Raw genomic sequence first — 20,320 nt, forward strand, 5'->3', positions numbered from 1 at the left:
AAAAGTTTCGAAGTGCCGCGCCCAAATTGAGTTGGCTGGAAAGCGATGCGTTGTGGCTACGACGAGTGAATTGAGAGTGGGGAGCGAAGAGCGAAGAGCGGGGAGCGGGGAGCGGACGTTGGCTGCATTGGCGACCGCTTCAGCATTCTCCTGAACATCCGAAAATCGGCTGGAGATGTCGGCTCCGACTAAGGTTTCTAATCAACTGTCTGTCATATTTAATCAACTGATATCGTCCTAGCTTTCCCTAGTCCATTTTGCTTCACCACTACTTATTTTACGTATACCTACAAACTGATTGGCAACTATTGGGTTAATACTCCGTGTGTGTGTGTGTGTGTGTCTTTTTAATTGTATATCTGACATCAATTATTCATCAGTTGCCTCGCCAATTCAATATTTACATTGTTGATTATTCGAATACATTTGCATTTACGTATTGTTAAATAGTATTATCTTATATGTACTTAATTTCATTATATTAAACCACTTGTCCCAGTTTTAAGTCACAAAAAATAACGTAGGTAGGATCGGTCGATGTTTTATGATACCTACTAGAATTGTACTGGTTTCTTATCAGACTCGCACAATTTTCTCTTTTCACTCTTTCTTAATGGATACGTTTTTATTTTTCAGGCTACAGAGTCGAAACGAGAAAAATTCAGGAAGTTTGTGGAGAGATGCGGAATAATGGAGATAGTGACTAGAGCACTCACAGACTTATATGAAGAGCAACTTCAAGAACCGGAGGAAGCCTTAGACTTTTTTCGAAAGAAAATAAGCGTATCTTCCGATGAAGAATTAGCTGCAGCTAATGCTCGAATACAAGAGTTAGAAGCCAAAATTGCAAACCTACCGGAAACGGAGCCATCTACATAATGTTATTCAGAAAGTAAAAATTTTCGTGTCATCATAATTTCAATGCATATTTATTAATGGAAGTAAAAGATTATTAAAACAATCAGTCGATTTAAGTACTTTCAGAATGCAAAACGCATTTAAAGCTCGAGTATTTTTCGAGTACTAAAAGTAATTTTACTTAAATTTGTTAATTGTTGATGTATTTATAATATTTAATTACTGTTAAGACAAATTTAAACGCTAAAATATTTAAGAAGTATTGATAACAGATCTCTAATTAATCTTAGGAGTGAAATGATTATATGGAAAACGTCAATTTTACTAGAAATTACAATACAAATTTCGTAACTCGAAGTATTATGTTTCTATTTAGAATAATAAAATATACAATGTGATTTTTGTACCATACAGAGAAACATATCTAAATTATTAGGTATTTTTGCATAACAAATTTTCTTCACGAGTGACTCGTTTAAATGTAACAAACATTCCTTACTCAGTATTTTTCATAAGTTACATATATTGAATATATGTAAAGGATAAATTTTAAAAATAAAGACGAAAATCATTACATAACATCTTTTATTTAAATAAAGTATTAATATTTAATTTTAAGCATGTTATTGGTGAAATGTGTGCATGGGATATTAAATAATGTCATACATGATTTAATCATAACGTAGTTTTACGAAAAATAAAATGCACTAATGCTAGTAATAAGTTAGATGTGGAACAAAACGACGAGTGATAAGTAATTAATGAAGTGTATTAATTATTGTAAAATAGACTGCAATGCCTCAATTATAAGAAATATTAAATACATAAGCTTAAATTGAATTTATTTATATATAAAAATAGTTTTTGCTCGACGTGCTCCTTATGCCTTAGGTTTTTCACCGGCTTGGCGCCTTGTTACATCCCAATTATATACTCTGGCCATGTTTACTTCGGTCGTGGTGAATTGGTCTCTGTAAAAATAAATCCACATATATTCCATTCGTTGGCGATGCCAAACTAACTCGTAAACAGTTTATTACCTTAGGAAATCAAGATCGTGCTCAACATAACCGAGATTTCTATTCGCATTTGCCATATTTGTAGTTAATAAGCCTTCAGCATCTTCCAAAGTGTATTCGAGCATTACATTAGCTCCTAGCCAAAGGCATACGTTCTGAGTAGGAGGTATAGTAGCCTATAAATAAATAGTGATTTTAAATAATGATCGAAATTCGACTATGCAATTCCATATACATATGTAATCGTCCTCTTTACCTTAACGTAAACTTGTTCACTTAACAAAAACTGGGAATCTATGCTATCTTTTTGAGTTTTTAACATTTTGATCATTTCTAGAGATCTAGTGAGATCCGGTATTTGCTGTTGTAATCGTCTTCGTTTCGAAACGAGATTGAATTCCATGAATTTGTATTTGCTATGTTGTTCGTCCAAACGCTTCAAAACTTTTTCTACGCTCTCGACGTTATCAGGAAGGGTCATGAAAGCGTCGACGTCTTCCTGCAAATTGACATAATATATTAATTTTATCTTAAATAAGCGATCAACACTTCAAAGATCGCATAAACTCAATGAAATACTCATGTTTGTTAAAAATATATTTTGGAAATCATAATAATTTTATTAAAAAAATAAATGAAGTACACAATTTTGATAATCTATTTATGAAAAATATTGAACATGGCCTTTGGAAGAGAATTTTAAAAGCCCACACAAAAACGGTGTCAAAGAGCGTGGGCGAGGTTAGACATGATCTGAGTAGGTTAGGTCCAGTACGAGTAGCACCGTCAATTGTAGGAAGATGAAGACATCTAGTTCTAGATTTAGAATCGAAGAAAGGTAGCAGTCAGCAGTCAGCAGTCAGCGGTTAGCAGACGGCAATAGCGAACCGAGCCGAACACGATGAGCACAACTTACGATGAAATCCGCACGCGGGATGCCGGCGTAGGAGCCCGACGCGGGAGGCTCCGCCCCCACCTTGGCGACGGCCCCCGCCCCCGCCCCGCTACCCACTGCTTTCTCTGAAACCGACATTAGTTCTAGCTGAGTCTAGAATCCGACTCGGCCTTCGCCGGGAATACAACGGCAGTAGCTCGTAGCTCGGCACCACTAGTCGCTCACGGACTCACTTCACTGCCTGTCTGGCCGAAGCGACAGAAACATTAAGGCCATACTCGCATCCGATTCCATTTGTTTCTTCAACATTTATCCTCTATCTGTATTGGAATAATACATCAATTATCGTATTATTTCAATTGACGATCAATTTAGTTATTAATCAACAGAAAAACCACTAAATACCCAATAATGTAATTCATTTTGACTTTCAAATTTAATTTATTTAATTTTTGTAACGCGACGTTCTCCCCGTAGTCTCATCGGGCAACACTAGCCCTTAATTTCGAGTGGCCACCCAGAGCTAAAACACTCCTGTCGCAGGAAAAGGAGTCTCGGCCATTCGCATCTCGTCAGCCACGGGGTACAGAGCAGTGCCGGCCTTACACCCAATGTTGCCCTCGGTCAATTTTTTCTTAACATCCTTATGTAGGAATCTCGTCGTCGTCATCGTCATCGAAACCTTCGAGAATATTCCGCAACAACAAACTACATTCCCGAAACCCAGACGACATGCACCTGCAGTCATTATATTAAACTCAGGCGGAACGCCCCTACCAGTCGAGTGGAACCAAAACGGTCGAAACACGCCGCCACCATTAAAATACATCGAGCGGAAAGGCGCCAAGCATTCCAGAAAATTCGACGCCTCGACGAAAACAAAATTCCTCTCGTACGCGTCAATAACCACTTCCATCAAGCATTCCAGAAAATTCGACGCCTCGACGAAAACAAAATTCCTTTCGTACGCGTCAATAACCACTTCCACCAAGCATTCCAGAAACCACTATAAAAGGAGGTACAACCCAAACAACGCCAGTCGACCCACAGCAGCAAGCGTCGACACACAGCAGCAGACCAGTCAACATACAGCTCCTGACCAGCCACCACTACACTACGCGGACTTGGAAGATCAACCAGCCGGACGAGCCAGCAACACACTGCCGTATCCAGAGACCTTCCGTACATAGCTGAATGCTGAGCCAGCGACACTCTACCATATCCAGAGACCGCTGAACGACATACTTTTGCCCACAAATACCATACCTTTGTACAACCATAGGCAAACAATAAAACTTTATAAAACTAGCACAACAGTGTTTCGTTAGGCCGGGATACGGTCAACACACATGTAACCCGCCTACATTGGTACTACTCCGACGTGATCTACGCAACCTTCTGATCATCCAACAGCGCTGTCAACACATCGCTACCCCGCCTACATTGGTGACCCCATCTTTGAACCACACAACAGTGTTTCGTTAGGCCGGGATACGGTCAACACATCGTACCCCGCCTACACTTAGAAAAAAATTTCGCCTTTGGCGTTCTAATCTAAAATTTTGTATGGATTTTGGCCCTCTAGATTTAAATTTAAAAGCGTCTTTGGCGTATCGAGCGGCGCCCTGATTTATTTGACGCCCTTGGGTGCCACCCGAATCAGCCCCCCCCCCCCTAAAACCGGCACTGGTACAGAGGTACCCCCCCCCCCTCTCTCGGTCTCTCCCGCGCGCCTCCATAGCAGGTGCCTAGAGACCAGCCGCCATTGTTTAAGAACGCGCTGTGAGGTCGAGTGCATCAGCACCCCCTCCCCTGAGTACCAGCCCAACGTCTCCTGTATTTCTCAAACAGTTTCTGGAGAAACGTTAGCCGTACGAGAGGACTGACCAGAGGACTAGCTGTTCCAGCCCACGTGGAAAGCTGTTATCAACGAGACGATTTGCAGTCAGGAACCTCCCCGACTATTTAAATTATACCAGGTTAGTCAACGTTTCCCCTATAAACCGTTTCCTGAAAGGACAACGCTTTACGCTCCCCTGTTCTCCCATCGTGAGAGTAGCACCCACGCGCTTAAACGCATCGTTACATTTTTATTTATTTTATTTTATTTCATTTTACATATATACCAGGAAGGCCTTACAGGTAAACTCCAATGCGGCTTCCTGGCCAATTACAAATTACAATTCAGCATTTTTATATAAATCAATGAAAAACTCGCAAATCAATGAGACATTTATCAATTTGTACACAAACTTATTTATTGCACATTAGTTAATAACAAATTATAGGTCACAAATCCAAGTCTAACCAACAGCATACTCTGAAAAATTCATTTTCATTCGAGGCCCGGGCTCAGGGATCGAACCCAGCGCCTCTCGACGCTAAGCAGAAGCTTAACGACCGAGCTATGCTGCTGGCTGAATTAATCAACGACCTTATAGCTTCTGATGACTATAATTTTCTCCTAAACATTTAGTATAATTCTGGACATAATTCAACAAGTGCTTATGTCATATCGCCGGTAAACGGGTTACATCCTGTAGGAATCTCGTCGTCGTCATCGTCATCGAAACATTCGAGAATATTCCGCAACAACAAACTACATTCCCGAAACCCAGACGACATGCACCTGTAGTCGTTATATTAAACTCAAGCGGAACGCCCCTACCAGTCGAGTGGAACCAAACCGGTCGAAACACGCCGCCACCATTAAACTACATCGAGCGGAACACCGCCCAGCATTCCAGAAAATTCGACGCCTCGACGAAAACAAAATTCCTTTCGTACGCGTCAATAACCACTTCCACCAAGCATTCCAAAAACACTATAAAAGGAGGTACAACCCAAACCACGCCAGTCGACCCAGAGCAGCAAGCGTCGACACACAGCAGCAGACCAGTCAACATACAGCTCCTGACCAGCCACCACTACACTACGCGGACTTGGAAGATCAACCAGCCGGACGAGCCAGCAACACACTGCCGTATCCAGAGACCTTCCGTACATAGCTGAATGCTGAGCCAGCGACACTCTACCATATCCAGAGACCGCTGAACGACATACTTTTGCCCACAAATACCATACCTTTGTACAACCATAGGCAAACAATAAAACTTTATAAAACTAGCACAACAGTGTTTCGTTAGGCCGGGATACGGTCAACACACATGTAACCCGCCTACATTGGTACTACTCCGACGTGATCTACGCAACCTTCTGATCATCCAACAGCGCTGTCAACACATCGCTACCCCGCCTACATTGGTGACCCCATCTTTGAACCACACAACAGTGTTTCGTTAGGCCGGGATACGGTCAACACATCGTACCCCGCCTACATTGGTGACCCCATCTTTGAACTACGCAGCCTTCATAGCAGTCAACAGCGCAGTCAACACGGCAGCCCACAGTGCAGCCCTCACAACAACCAACAGCCGCCACGACAGCAGTCAACAGCGCAGTCAACACGGCAGCCCACAGTGCAGCCTCCACAACAACCAACAGCCGCCACGACAGCAGTCAACAGCGCAGTCAACACGGCAGCCCACAGTGCAGCCTCCACAACAACCAACAGCCGCCACGACAGCAGTCAACAGCGCAGACAACATAGCAGCCCACAGCGCAGCCTACATAGCAGCCCACATCGCAGCCTACATAGCAGCCCACATCGCAGCCTACATAGCAGCCCACATCGCAGCCTACATAGCAGCCCACATCGCAGCCTACATAGCAGCCCACATCGCAGCCCACATAGCAGCCCACATTGCAGCCTACATAGCAGCCCACATCGCAGCCTACATAGCAGCCCACATCGCAGCCTACATAGCAGCCCACATCGCAGCCTACATAGCAACCGCAGACTTCACGCAACCGCAGCCTTCAACGCAGTCTACAACGCAACCCTCAACGCAGACTTCAAACGCAGTCCGCTACATGTCCCCACAACTAGTGACCATGTCAAACAACTCCGCAGCTTTCGCCACAACAAGACGCAACCCGGAGACAACAACCAAATGGATCCACTACTGTTGATCCGCCAGCACCGCTCATCACACCTTCGATGATTCATCACCTCGACGAGCCCATGCAGGACGCCGCAGCCTGCACAACAGCACCGTCCAGACCGTCACAAACCTTCACTACCATTGTAACGACCGCAACAGTAACATGGTGTGAAAGTACATATGGACCAGCTACCAACACAACCCGCTGTTGAGTCAACCCACTCCAGCACAACCGGCGAAACAAATCGCCACTGAGCCAACTAGCTCCAACACAACACAGCCGCTGTCGAGACAACTAACTCCAGCACAATCAGCACAACGCCTGCACAACAACATCGTCCAGACCACCAACCTTGACTATCAACGTAGCCTAGACAGAATAAGCAACATGGTAGAAAAGAACAACTCGGACTGGTACGCAAAACGAGACCCGCTGTCGAGACAACCGACTCCAGCACAACCAACGAAGACCAGCACTCAACGCACTTCGCTAACCAACAGTCTCCACACAAGATCCGCTGTCGAGACAACTAACTCCAGCACAACCAACGAAGACCAGCACTCAACGCACTTCGTCAACCAACGTTCTTCACGCAAGATCCGCTGTCGAGACAACTAACTCCAGCACAACCAACGAAGACCAGCACTCAACGCACTTCGTCAACCAACGTTCTTCACGCAAGATCCGCTGTCGAGACAACTAACTCCAGCACAACCAACGAAGACCAGCACTCAACGCACTTCGTCAACCAACGTTCTTCACGCAAGATCCGCTGTCGAGACAACTAACTCCAGCACAACCAACGAAGACCAGCACTCAACGCACTTCGTCAAACAACGTTCTTCACGCAAGATCCGCTGTCGAGACAACTAACTCCAGCACAACCAACGAAGACCAGCACTCAATGCACTTCGTCAACCAACGTTCTTCACGCAAGACCCGCTGCCGAGACAACTAACTCCAGCACAACCAACGAAGACCAGCACTCAACGCACTTCGTCAACCAACGTTCTTCACGCAAGATCCGCTGTCGAGACAACTAACTCCAGCACAACCAACGAAGACCAGCACTCAACGCACTTCGTCAACCAACGTTCTTCACGCAAGATCCGCTGTCGAGACAACTAACTCCAGCACAACCAACGAAGACCAGCACTCAACGCACTTCGTCAACCAACGTTCTTCACGCAAGATCCGCTGTCGAGACAACTAACTCCAGCACAACCAACGAAGACCAGCACTCAACGCACTTCGTCAACCAACGTTCTTCACGCAAGATCCGCTGTCGAGACAACTAACTCCAGCACAACCAACGAAGACCAGCACTCAACGCACTTCGTCAACCAACGTTCTTCAAGCAAGATCCGCTGTCGAGACAACTAACTCCAGCACAACCAACGAAGACCAGCACTCAACGCACTTCGTCAACCAACGTTCTTCACGCAAGACCCGCTGCCGAGACAACTAACTTCAGCACAACCAGCAAAACAGTCACGCGAATGACTCCACGCAGAACACAGCAGCCTGCACAACAGCACCATCCAAGCCATCACAAACCTTCACTACCAACGCAGCTCGCCCAAAATAAGCAACCTGGTAGAGAACAAGACTTGGACCGGCATGCAACACAAGACCCGCTGTTGAGACAACTTTCTCCAGCACAACCGGACAAACAACGACGCCATCGAGTCAATAGACTCCAACACATCAAGATTCCCACAAAATCACACACATCGTTAACACTCACCGGAGAGCCATGTAGGAATCTCGTCGTCGTCATCGTCATCGAAACATTCGAGAATATTCCGCAACAACAAACTACATTCCCGAAACCCAGACGACATGCACCTGTAGTCGTTATATTAAACTCAAGCGGAACGCCCCTACCAGTCGAGTGGAACCAAACCGGTCGAAACACGCCGCCACCATTAAACTACATCGAGCGGAACACCGCCCAGCATTCCAGAAAATTCGACGCCTCGACGAAAACAAAATTCCTTTCGTACGCGTCAATAACCACTTCCACCAAGCATTCCAAAAACACTATAAAAGGAGGTACAACCCAAACCACGCCAGTCGACCCAGAGCAGCAAGCGTCGACACACAGCAGCAGACCAGTCAACATACAGCTCCTGACCAGCCACCACTACACTACGCGGACTTGGAAGATCAACCAGCCGGACGAGCCAGCAACACACTGCCGTATCCAGAGACCTTCCGTACATAGCTGAATGCTGAGCCAGCGACACTCTACCATATCCAGAGACCGCTGAACGACATACTTTTGCCCACAAATACCATACCTTTGTACAACCATAGGCAAACAATAAAACTTTATAAAACTAGCACAACAGTGTTTCGTTAGGCCGGGATACGGTCAACACACATGTAACCCGCCTACATTGGTACTACTCCGACGTGATCTACGCAACCTTCTGATCATCCAACAGCGCTGTCAACACATCGCTACCCCGCCTACATTGGTGACCCCATCTTTGAACCACACAACAGTGTTTCGTTAGGCCGGGATACGGTCAACACATCGTACCCCGCCTACAATCCCAAATGTGAATCGTTAACTTTCTGTGCGGCAATTTTCCTATGCGACGATTTTCGTGCGACAGGAGAATCGCGCGAGCGGTTTTCGTAGCGATTTACATTTGGAATGTAATCACCGAACCCATATCGTCACATATTGTGATTTAATAAAACATATGTTGCATTATTATATTGACATATGTAGACTTAACATGTAGTCATGGTCAAAAAATTTAAGAGTGAAAGTGACTCCATAGAAAATCGATCAAAAATGGGAAGAATAAGAAAAAGAACACTGTAGCAAGATCTCTTTTAATAATCATATCTTTAAAAACCCCCAAAATAGACCCTCTGAGCTGGCTGGTGATATGAAAAAGGAGTGAAATATAAAGTTTTATTCGCAGACCGTAAGAAGACGTTTAATGTAAGCTAGATGATGGGGTGGCAGGAGCCAGAAATAAATTATTTGAAATATTCATAGTTTAAATTCGTCAAATTTTGACATAGAAACTTTTCAAATTGAGGTTCAGAATTATTTTATAATATGTATGTGAACAGTTGGAATTTTAAGGTATGTTCATACCTATCCAGCACGACCCGTATCCTGCAGGTGTCATGCAAGTGTGGATAGTATTCTTTGGTACATTCTATATGGACGCGCATCCGCGAATGGACTATGAATACGTCCATATAATGTACCAAAGAATACTATCCGCACTTACATGAGACTGAATAGGTATGAACAGACCTTTAGTCTTAATATTATTTATGATACTGGCTCTTTAAAGATTGAGCGAAAGTAACCAAATAGCCGAAAGTTTTCTTTTGATGTACATATTTAATACAAAGCAATAATTGGGAAAGCTATTTTTTTAATAATTTACCACTTTCATATTTAGGTTAAAAAAAAAAAATAGTACAGCATCAAATCGATATTGGGCGTGCTCGATAATAGCGCGCTCGAGACCAATGTCAAATTCATTTGCAGTGACAGATGTCAAAGTTGTCGAGTGAATCGGTAAAGGGGGGGTGACGCGTGTCCGTTCGCGTCGAAATGCGCACGACGGCTCTACAGACGGTGGAAGCGGCGGCCCAGCAGCTGGAAGGACTCGCGTTCGAGGGTTTCTACGTGGAGCGACGGCTGGCGAGGCCGACCATCGATGGCTGTCGTCAGCCACAGCCACAGCCGCTGTACTGCGCCGCCATAGTCCTGCCGCCCGAAGAACACGACCTGTCACGCCAGCTGCAGCAGCTCGCGGAACAGCTGCACTCGTGCAGCCCGCAGACGAGACCCTCGTTCGAAATTGGCCCGCCTCCGTGCCTCTTGGCCCAGATAGAGGTCGGGCCGCTCGGCTGCTACTGGTTCCTCATCAATTCCGTTAACCTGGAGTCGGACGCGGTCGTATTCCACCTTCACCCGCTCCGTCATCTACCGCACAAATCTCTATCATCTACCTCGACCAACTCTAACGCATCCGCAAACGTCTCGAACGTCAACTTCAACACAGACTTGCCCTTTAAAGTAGACTTTGAACTTGTCACTAACGTTTTAAAATTTATATCAATAGTGCTGACGGCTTCCATCGTCGGAGCTTTTAAAGCGATTGAATTTTTAGGGAACTTCACCATTAGGTTCATGCATGAGGCGTCTTTTTTTGTCGAAAAATCAACACCAATGTTCCATGGCACTCTGAACTTCTTAGCGAGATTTACCTCTGCAGTTCTGGCGTTTTTCACCATGATGATCAGAGGCAATCAACCCATACGCGTCCAAAACTTCCCACCCGTCGAATACAATCCTAACGAGTACAGACGAAATCGCAGATCGAGAAATTTTGACTAATTCAATCGATTGACAGGAAATGTATTTATTTAAAAATGAATTAAAACGCACCACAGCTAATGATAATATTATTGATTAATGATTATTTATTATGAATTGAAATTATATCGCTTTCCCACATATAACATATGTATTCTATAACCACACATATATTTTATATGCGTTTTAAGTGTATTAGAAGAAATAATTCAAATTACTACTCATTTACAATTCCATTAAATGCAAAGCGTAATTATTTAAATATATATGGATATATTTGTTCAAATTACGCTTCTACCTGTATGTGCATTTTATTATGTGTATGTATTTATTTTTGTGAAAAGTATTTTAGTATATCAATATTTGTTAACTATATTTTATAAATATAATAATTCCACCAAACTATCGTATATTATTAAATACTTTATAAAATGTATAAAACCTAAGTAGAGAAATATGAAAACAAAATTGTGCAGTAAAAATGTATAAGTTTCCACAAACCACGTCTAGTATAATACATATACATTGCACATGTCTATGGAAATTATACAATAAAAAAAACATTAAAAGTGATAATTGGGATGTATTAATTTTACTGTTCAAACAGAAATATATTTAAAATTTTACAAGTTTTGCTCTTGTACGAGCTATTGAACATTCATATATAATGGATACTTACATTATAAACCGACACACTGATCACCCATTAGGTACAATTTTAGATTGTAGATATTCATGAATTAACATTACGCTTGTTTAAAGGTTAGATAGTAATCTATTGTTGGCGAAATCCAATCACACCACAAGCAATTCGAGCACCGGCATTTCCCGTAGTTTTGCTAAGCTCGTGACCGCCTTTTCCGAAATCATCCGGATCAGCGTGCACTACCAAAGTACGACCGATAATACTCATATCACCCTTAAAATGTAACACATGATTAAAACATAGTCAAAAACAAAATGTTCAGTAAATCATAATAATACAATGTGAAAAAGCTACCTGAAGGGATATTAAACTATCGTTAATATTAACAGCAGTTGTTCCATCGTCTGCGCTGGCGACAATATTTCCAAGATCTCCTACGTGACGAACGGTTGCATCAGGTCCACCGTGTTCCTTTTTCAACGGATTGAAATGAGGACCGGCTGAAGTGCATCCGTTAGTATTATCACCAAACTCGTGGATGTGGAATCCATGATTACCCTGAAATATATCATAGCATGTAATATATAATAAATATAAATGTGTGTTATTGCGACTGCAATTGCAATATGTACCTTTTTAAGTCCGACAACATCTCCGGTGACTACAACAGGTTTTCCAGCTCCCTGCAAGCATAAATAAAGATTACATTTATATGCAATTATGCCGAGACAAATCAAGGTCGTTTCCATCGAGCGATAATTTAATTTAAGGTCATCTACTTGCCACTTATCGTGTACATATGTTACAAAAAAAATAAGAGTTGATAAGGATATCGTAACTGCTTATTGTGTAACGATAAATATAATATTTGGGTTTTCATAGCGAATTGTACAATTGTATGAAAAGCAAACGGATTAAAGTTCACTATGTTAATCGTGAGAATGAATTATGATAATTTAAAAAGGTCAAAAGTTTAAAGAAAAAAAAACGAAACGTCATTTAATGACGGCAATTCAGAAGACTATTGTATCTGAACATGTGATTGAAGAGAAGTTGGCTCGCTCGTACAATTACATGGAGCTGTGGTGGGGGTGAAATGTAATGAGAATTAGAAGAGCTGAGAGACGAGAGACCTCTTGTTCGAAGTAAACGGTGCCGGAGACGTCTCCTTTGAGTACACAGACTGCTTTGGTTGCCATTTTCTCGTCTTGTTATGCCCAACGATCCTTAATCCTCAACGAGAGTAAGACTGCGACTGCCGCTGATAGCAAAACGCCGGCCGGTAATACCGCGAGTTCCGATGGCGATTGCGATGGCGAACGACGAACGACGAACTTCGCACTCGGTCGTAACAATCTACAGTACGGCCAACGTGCAATTGCACAATACATACACGCATTATGACTTATGAGCATAGAAGTACATAGAATGCATAGAATAGTCATTGTTAACAAAAGTATCGTCTAAAAGCGAGCCATCGAAGAGAGAGACGGAAAGTCAGAAGAGAGACAAGAGATAGTGAGACGAAGTTTAGCAAACAATGAACAAACTCTGCCGCGCAGAGTTTTTGTAGCAACATTTTTGTAAGCTGATAGTGATTTTATGCATTCTACTTGTTCGAGCTATAAGCCCTCATGGCCGTTGGTTGTCCTCTTACGGCTCCGGCCATTTTTCCCTCTCTTTTTGCGTCGACCATCTGTCAGTCGCTCTAGATTCTCCCGTAGGTCCGGATGCCCGGTGATCCCGGCGCGGACCGCCAGATGTAGCGTCTCTCGTAAAAGCCGGCCTCGAGCTAAGGCAGGCTGGCCCCGTGATCCGCCCAAGTCTGATCACGGCGAGCGCTCATTGGCATAATAGAAGCCCTCCGAGGAGTATGGCTTCTTCCATTGTCGTGCTTAACCGACTATGGCCAGCTCGACCACGTGTTCGACCCAAGCCTCGAACACGGCGAGCTCTCAGACGCTCGTGAGACGCTGACCGAGAAGGTCTTGGCGTGGCTGGTCTACCCTTCCTGACCAGCCTACTCAATCCACAGCCCCCGCCATAAAGGGGCAGAGGCGTCGAGCAACTCCCCGGCTCGGCCATCAAGTCATCAATAAAAACGAGATCATAACCGTTACTCTTTTGTATAATTCCCCCACCCCTCACCGTTCCAAAGCAAGCTGATCGAGACGACGACACATACACAGCCACTGGTCATCCATACACATATGTACATACAGCCCCTGCAGCTATTGTTCACTACTTCTATGCTTATGAGTAAAGCCCGGACCCAGAAGGTGCCGCGTATTGTTCAAAGGTTGTAAATGCATTGTTAAAGGTTTGCCGAACCTTTTTTACAAAAGATTTACAACAATGGATAGCACTGTGACTATCCTACCTCTACTTATGAGTCGATGGCTGCGTTCACACTATAGGGGGATGAACGAATGAGACGACTGGCATGTTAATGCACGTGTTTATTATATGACAGCTGAAGACGGAGTGGGTAGCAGCTCTCCGAACCCAGCCGGGTTGGTCCCCACTCGCAGGAAGGCAACCAAACTCGACCATGTCGTATAAGCGAGCCGCCACATCACTCCCCCCCCAGCATCAGCGATACCAAAATTACAAAGAAACAAATTTTACAAAAGAAAAAAATTATTGTTACACAAAGAGAAAAAATTATTACGTGGGGAGAAAAAAAATTGTTGACGTGGGTCATCCGCTATGTAGGTGTACCGCCCTGAATGGTCGGTACATTCGAGGGCGGTAACGTCGCGAGCAGGACGGTGGGTGGTCCGATGGTCGCGCCGATCAATGCGATGCTGCGGCGGCGCCGCTCTTCCGAGGCTGATGTCGGTTGGTGGGGCGGCGGGGGCGGCAGGGGCATCGATGTGGTTGATGATACTCCGAGCTGGACTGTGAGTCGTTGTGGCTCGTGGAGGTGTTGTAGCGCTACCGCCCGTCTCGGCGTGACGACGCTCGTGGGGACGGACGGGGCCTTGATGATGATGATGATGATGATGGTGCTGAGGTGGTGTATGTCTTGTGGTGCTGGATGACCGTTCTATGTGTAGTGGATCGCGCATGACTCCACATCCAGCTGTCAAGATCGTCGTCTCATTCGCTCCCCCATTTTTTAAAAACACCTGTCGTCGACGTTGTGGCTGGACTCCAGTCGATAGGTAGATAGGTAGGTAGCCGTGTCTGCTCGTTTATTGTCACCCGCGGGCCGCGACGCGTGTTGATGGCGATGGGGGCGCGGCGGGTAGCTTCCCCGCCTGGCTCGGCGAGGCAGGGATGAGCGGCATGTTGAAATTGATCGAGGCTGCGTGGCTCGATGTCGGGGGTCACCAGTATAGGGGATGAACGAATGAGACGACTGGCATGTTAATGCACGTGTTTATTATATGACAGCTGAAGACGGAGTGGGTAGCAGCTCTCCGAACCCAGCCGGGTTGGTCCCCACTCGCAGGAAGGCAACCAAACTCGACCATGTCGTATAAGCGAGCCGCCACAACACCAACTATATTACTTACGATATTTTCCATAACCAGTTCCTAAATAGCAACCTCAGGTTGCAATATAGGAACTGGAACTGGCCGTCCTCACCGTTGGTGTGGACGGCCCCGATAAGACCTTCAAAATAGGCACAGTGACAAATTCAAATATTTTGCACTCATCCAAGTTCCTTCGTGTATAATGCCAGCTCTTAGCGTTGACCCAACTCCGTGACAAAAATTTGTGTATGTAATATGAAAATAAAATGCTATCTACACATTTTGATGATGAAATTTTGTCGAGATTCGACCAACTAAAGACGGTGCAAAAAAATAATATTGTTAGTATTTCTATATTTTTAACAGTTCAGTTCCAAGTAGAGTAAATTAAAAATAGTTCTCCTGTCTCCTTGCCGAAAATTTCCGTACAGAAAACTGCTCAAATATTGCTCAGCATATGCTTTTTTTTACAAGTATTTTATTATTATCAAATCTAAAATGACGTTAGAGGCTCGTATGTCCGTATCAACATGCGAAGTTCATATGTCTAGTCGATAATAATAAAAATCTCGATAAAAAAAAACCTTTGCTGAGCAATATTTGGGCTGTTTTCTGTACGGAAATTTTCCTGTGTGACGGGAGAACCGCGCGCGCGATTTTTGTAGCGGCGATTATCCTGGTAGCGATTTACATTTGGGATGTAATCACCGAACCACAATTAAATTATCCTATATAATATATACAACGCATATCATTTTATAGAGAAATATATCAATTTTTTTTTTAATTTAGTAAAAGCAATTTTTATTATTATTAGTGACTAAATTTTTTTAATTATTTCATTAAAAATCAAAACAAAATTTTTAAAGGTATGCACATATTTTTAAGCAAATGTGCCAAAACCAAACGTGCGTTTGACGTTTGTATTCCTTTAGTAAAGTATTTGTTGTTAATACTAACTTTGTTGTTGCTAAGAATGTGTAAGAATTAAAAAGATCAGATGTTTATTTGTTAATTGCGTATATATTTCTTCTTTTTAAACTATATTTTATATAATCTCAATATGTTATTTTTAGGTTAACCTTTGCAGACATCCAGAACATATATTGCTTAAATTTAAAAAATGAACCTAGATCATGAGGTAAATTATTTTAGAATAAATATTGCATTCAATAAATATCTTATTGTTCACCATTATGTATGTTTTATTTTCATTTTAGATGATTTTAGAGCAATGCCCTGTTTGTGCTGTGAACGGAAAAACTTCTAACCTTAAATTTTTCCATATAAATTACGATGAAAAAGTGTTATTGTGTAAAGATAAACAATGTCCTTTTCCTTATGGTTATGAAGAATTCAAATATATGAAAAATGGAAGTCAGTTGACCAATCATGAAAAATCGGAACGTGTTCATATATCAGTTGATTCTACCAAAGTATGTAATATTGAAAAGAAATCTGAAGAATTACATAGTCCTAAAAATATTACAATGCAGCTTTGCCAAAATCAAATAAAAATGGGAAACTTGCCTCAAAAGGAAAAATTAAATATTTCTAACAAAGATAATGTTACTAAATTATATGACGCTTCAGATGGCCATAACGTGAATAATTTCGAAAGTTTAGAAGACATATCGTTACTCAAAATAAATAATCCACCTATTCCCATAGTGGAAAGTGAAATTAACAGAGAGATTGTTTTGAAAAATAAGTTACCTAGAAGTGGTAAAATAGCAAAAGCACTAAACTTTATATCGTGTACTTCTAAACTACATCAAGCAACAAGAAAAATTGACAATAAAGCGGCAAAACCAGTTGCTGCTTTGTTATCACCTAAAACCAATAAAACATGTTCATTAAATAAAGTATCCCGATTTCCAAAATTTTCATTTGCAATGGATAATATGGATGATTTAAAAAGCAGCAATAAAATTGATTCTTCAAATAATGAAATTCTCCAAAAAGAAAAAGAATTAAACAATATTGATGGTCATGACAACATTAGTCCGAATGATTTCATAAACGAATTTATAGATAATATTTGTTCACAACCTGTTAATGTTGATAAAGAAATTGAAATATGTGATGATTTTCTTCAAGATGTAATTGGAGTATAAATACTATTAATTTTAATTTAGCCAATAAATTGTCATATATTGTTCTCTTTTTTTATTTTGAAATTAGTTTTAAATGACCATGCGAAAGAATCATACACAAATTACCATTAACATGGAAATCACGTCATCCAATTTTCTGCACCGATTAATAATATTCAGTAATATTGTGTCTTAGTAAGAATGGCAGTTGTGTGGACTTTCTGAATCGTAGAATAAATGCGGTGAAGCTACTTTGGACTTTCATTTGGATCTTGACCTCACCTCTATGCAACAATACATATGTATGCTCCTGCGTAATTTAAAGTTTTATTTTTATTATAAGTGTAGAAAGTGTATTAAATTCAAACATATAATATTTGCGAGGTATTGAATGAATCAGCTAGGTTTCAAAATAATCATGTATGTATGTATGCAAGTAGAGTAAAAGTTGTGTTTATGAAATGATACATAAATGCGAGCAATTTCATCTATTTGTGAAAATGGCAAATAATCGTGCAAGCGCTTTTGCACAGCTTTAGAAGTTGTATTTAATTGGCAGTGTATTTCTTCTACGTTTTAAAATTCTTGTTGTACAACATTCAAGGTGAGATCAACAAACTAGAGAGTAAGTCTAAAAGCATCTAGGAGGTGGTGCTTTAAATATGGTCACTTTATATTGATCGAGACAGTTCATTCAGTTGTGTTGTTTATTGACGACGTCTACCACTCCTCAAACGACAGACCACACCTTAGTTATTCCACAAAATGTATCAAGTAGTCAGTATAATTTATTATCTACATAAACCAATATAACCTTTATTTTAACAAGATGAAAATAATAAAAACCTTGCAAAAAGACACAAGTTCATGAACTATTGATTAATAAAATTTTTCAAAATTCTATGAAATTAGTTCCATTTAAAAGTATGATTGTTGATAAACCATTAAAAAGTTTGTACATACTATTGCTTTCCTCGGGAAATTTTAAGGTTGTGTATTTTTGTTAAAATTAATTTGTTGATTATTTACTAACATTTTCAATTCTGCCAAAAATTTGAGAGTAAATTCGAAGCTTTAATATAACTTTTACTATAGAAATACCTACACAATTGGAAGCATATATTTTCATAAATAAATTTAAATTAATGTTGTAAATATTTAAAAAATGACACTTTTATTGAGGTATTTAACGATTTGTGTTGATAATGATAACTAAGTATTTACTTAATGTAGAAATTTGCTATGCGTTTATAGTTATTATAAGCTCGTGATATTTATTTATTCTCTAAAAAAAGAAAAACATTCCATAATTAATCAAGGAGTCACAATTAATCGTCATTTTCATCAGGATGTAAGCTTCAATTAGGTTAGTTTTGCACCAAAATGTCTTAAGTCAAGCGTCAATATACTACATACATATATTGATTATTCAAAATAGTAGGTATATCTAGAAAACATTTGACATAATGACAAATAACAAAAAAAGATAGTCCAATAATTGTAACGAAATAATTTTACAGGTCTCCAAAAATTCGTTAATACATACTAGACTTTGTACTGTATTTATATGTATTTAATTTCATTTAAATGTGTTTCAGAGAGCATTATTGCTGCTGTTGATCTTTTTCGAAAAGTCTTTCAGTCAGGAAATTTTTGAAAAATACAAGAGTAAGTAAACCTTTGCATATCTTTTTAAAATTGATTACTTAATGTGATAGTTTATTCAGGGGCGTTATTTCAGCTTTTCCCATAGGGGGGCAAAAGGACATTTTGTCATCGCACTAAAATTTGACCCTCACACTAATGTAAACAAGCTCTATGTATTTCTACCAAGTGCTCCAAGATTTTGTTAATGTAAAAGATAAAAAATTACAACCCAAAATACGTTAATTTTCAGATTGACCTCAATGGCTTGGCGCCCTTTTCAAAAATTAAATACTTGGGTACATAATATCATAGATACTTGTTATTAAAATGAAATACCAGTGCATTACAAAAACCACTGTACATATGTAATTTTTTATGTTTACATTTTCATTTACACGTTCATTTTAGATTCAAGTTAATATATTTTTTATTAATTTTTCTTCGTTTTTTTACACCATCTAAATTTCATTTATATTTAAAAAAAAACGCGATATACATATAATTTTTCCGAAAAACAAATTTTTAAATATTCATAGAATATACATCTCCATTTATGTCGCATGGCCTTATTTACGTGTTCGCGAGGAGGATACAAGGAGACTAGGTGACTTCATACCGAGTCCATTGTATCCTCCTCGCGCACACGTAAGTAAGACTGTGCGACAAAAATAGAGAAAGATTTCTATTTTACATATATAACACAAATATGTCCATATGTACATAATATATTATACATATTTTAGAATGTAGATTGACTCTTAATGACTTTCAATTTACTTTCTCCGAGATCATCAGTAAATGATAAACTCACGCAACAGGACTGGTGGAGTTCACGGTCACTGGCGTGTGATTTCTCCTCGGCAACGACATTATTTATCTAATAAATGCATTTATCTAACCGGTATCGTAACTTATATATAGTAACCGCTGACCAGTTCTGATTCTCGATTCCTTGCACTCTCAGTGGATAAAGTTGAACAAACTGTCATGCGATTTCTCTCAGTTGAATGCAACTCCATCAACCTTATTCGTTGTTCTGAATTTTACAAGTACATGATTTAAATCATCATTATAAAAATAAATCATTTTTAGTCTTTAAGTTTGTAAGTACATATAATATACTGAAAAATTGTTATTTAAAAAGAACTTATGTTTAAACATAATTGTAAATATTATACTTAATAATAAGATGTTGTTTTATTTTTTCTTGTTTTAGAATGCGATTTCAGAGATGAACTGAAACTGTATGGAAGAACTTCAGATCGAGAGCTTCACGATCCCAAATTGGATATAGTGACTGTCAAACCATTGA

General features: G+C 40.7%; 5 protein-coding genes and 1 long non-coding RNA gene across 6 annotated transcripts; 3 read left to right on the top strand and 3 right to left on the bottom strand.

Annotated features, from left to right (window-relative positions):
- The first annotated feature begins 38 nt into the window (after positions 1-38).
- On the top strand, positions 39-1,433 carry LOC143923242 (c-Myc-binding protein-like). The gene is made up of 2 exons (XM_077446823.1): positions 39-193; positions 637-1,433. Exons 1-2 carry the CDS (start codon positions 176-178, stop codon positions 877-879), a joined length of 261 nt encoding a protein of 86 aa, XP_077302949.1. The 5' UTR covers positions 39-175; the 3' UTR covers positions 880-1,433.
- mgr (prefoldin subunit mgr) lies at positions 909-3,031 on the bottom strand. The gene is made up of 4 exons (XM_077446822.1): positions 2,794-3,031; positions 2,134-2,376; positions 1,899-2,053; positions 909-1,829 (listed from the first exon to the last, which is right to left on the bottom strand). Exons 1-4 carry the CDS (start codon positions 2,908-2,910, stop codon positions 1,739-1,741), a joined length of 606 nt encoding a protein of 201 aa, XP_077302948.1. The 5' UTR covers positions 2,911-3,031; the 3' UTR covers positions 909-1,738.
- Positions 3,032-3,902: 871 nt separating this feature from the next.
- Positions 3,903-9,335, bottom strand: LOC143923205 (uncharacterized). The gene is made up of 5 exons (XR_013261708.1): positions 8,712-9,335; positions 7,551-8,595; positions 6,095-6,981; positions 5,951-6,019; positions 3,903-4,288 (listed from the first exon to the last, which is right to left on the bottom strand). It is a non-coding gene; the product is annotated as an uncharacterized LOC143923205 (long non-coding RNA).
- A 927-nt stretch (positions 9,336-10,262) lies between these two features.
- On the top strand, positions 10,263-11,681 carry LOC143923219 (uncharacterized). Its single transcript, XM_077446776.1, has one exon. The coding sequence runs from the start codon at positions 10,370-10,372 to the stop codon at positions 11,156-11,158; it is 789 nt and encodes a 262-aa protein (XP_077302902.1). The 5' UTR covers positions 10,263-10,369; the 3' UTR covers positions 11,159-11,681.
- Positions 11,682-11,700: 19 nt separating this feature from the next.
- On the bottom strand, positions 11,701-13,634 carry Sod1 (Superoxide dismutase 1). The gene is made up of 4 exons (XM_077446777.1): positions 12,917-13,634; positions 12,416-12,466; positions 12,138-12,341; positions 11,701-12,056 (listed from the first exon to the last, which is right to left on the bottom strand). Exons 1-4 carry the CDS (start codon positions 12,980-12,982, stop codon positions 11,913-11,915), a joined length of 465 nt encoding a protein of 154 aa, XP_077302903.1. The 5' UTR covers positions 12,983-13,634; the 3' UTR covers positions 11,701-11,912.
- Positions 13,635-16,140: 2,506 nt separating this feature from the next.
- LOC143923218 (uncharacterized) lies at positions 16,141-18,409 on the top strand. Its single transcript, XM_077446774.1, has 3 exons — positions 16,141-16,245; positions 16,342-16,406; positions 16,486-18,409. The coding sequence occupies exons 2-3, from the start codon at positions 16,389-16,391 to the stop codon at positions 17,380-17,382; spliced, it is 915 nt and encodes a 304-aa protein (XP_077302900.1). The 5' UTR covers positions 16,141-16,245; positions 16,342-16,388; the 3' UTR covers positions 17,383-18,409.
- Positions 18,410-20,320: the final 1,911 nt, after the last annotated feature.

This window comes from Arctopsyche grandis, chromosome 3, assembly GCF_051622035.1.
Source record: "Arctopsyche grandis isolate Sample6627 chromosome 3, ASM5162203v2, whole genome shotgun sequence".
Lineage (NCBI taxonomy): Eukaryota > Metazoa > Arthropoda > Insecta > Trichoptera > Hydropsychidae > Arctopsyche > Arctopsyche grandis.

Excerpts from the sequence above, each read along its gene's own strand:
- mgr (XM_077446822.1), bottom strand. The coding sequence starts at position 2,910 with ATGTCGGTTTCAGAGAAAGCAGTGGGTAGCGGGGCGGGGGCGGGGGCC. Across the intron at positions 2,377-2,793 it reads TCCCGCGTGCGGATTTCATC|GAAGACGTCGACGCTTTCAT; the intron begins GTAAGTTGTGCT and ends GTCAATTTGCAG. Across the intron at positions 1,830-1,898 it reads CACGATCTTGATTTCCTAAG|AGACCAATTCACCACGACCG; the intron begins GTAATAAACTGT and ends TTATTTTTACAG.
- LOC143923219 (XM_077446776.1), top strand. The coding sequence starts at position 10,370 with ATGCGCACGACGGCTCTACAGACGGTGGAAGCGGCGGCCCAGCAGCTG.
- Sod1 (XM_077446777.1), bottom strand. The coding sequence starts at position 12,982 with ATGGCAACCAAAGCAGTCTGTGTACTCAAAGGAGACGTCTCCGGCACC. Across the intron at positions 12,342-12,415 it reads ATGTTGTCGGACTTAAAAAG|GGTAATCATGGATTCCACAT; the intron begins GTACATATTGCA and ends GATATATTTCAG. Across the intron at positions 12,057-12,137 it reads ATAGTTTAATATCCCTTCAG|GGTGATATGAGTATTATCGG; the intron begins GTAGCTTTTTCA and ends TTACATTTTAAG.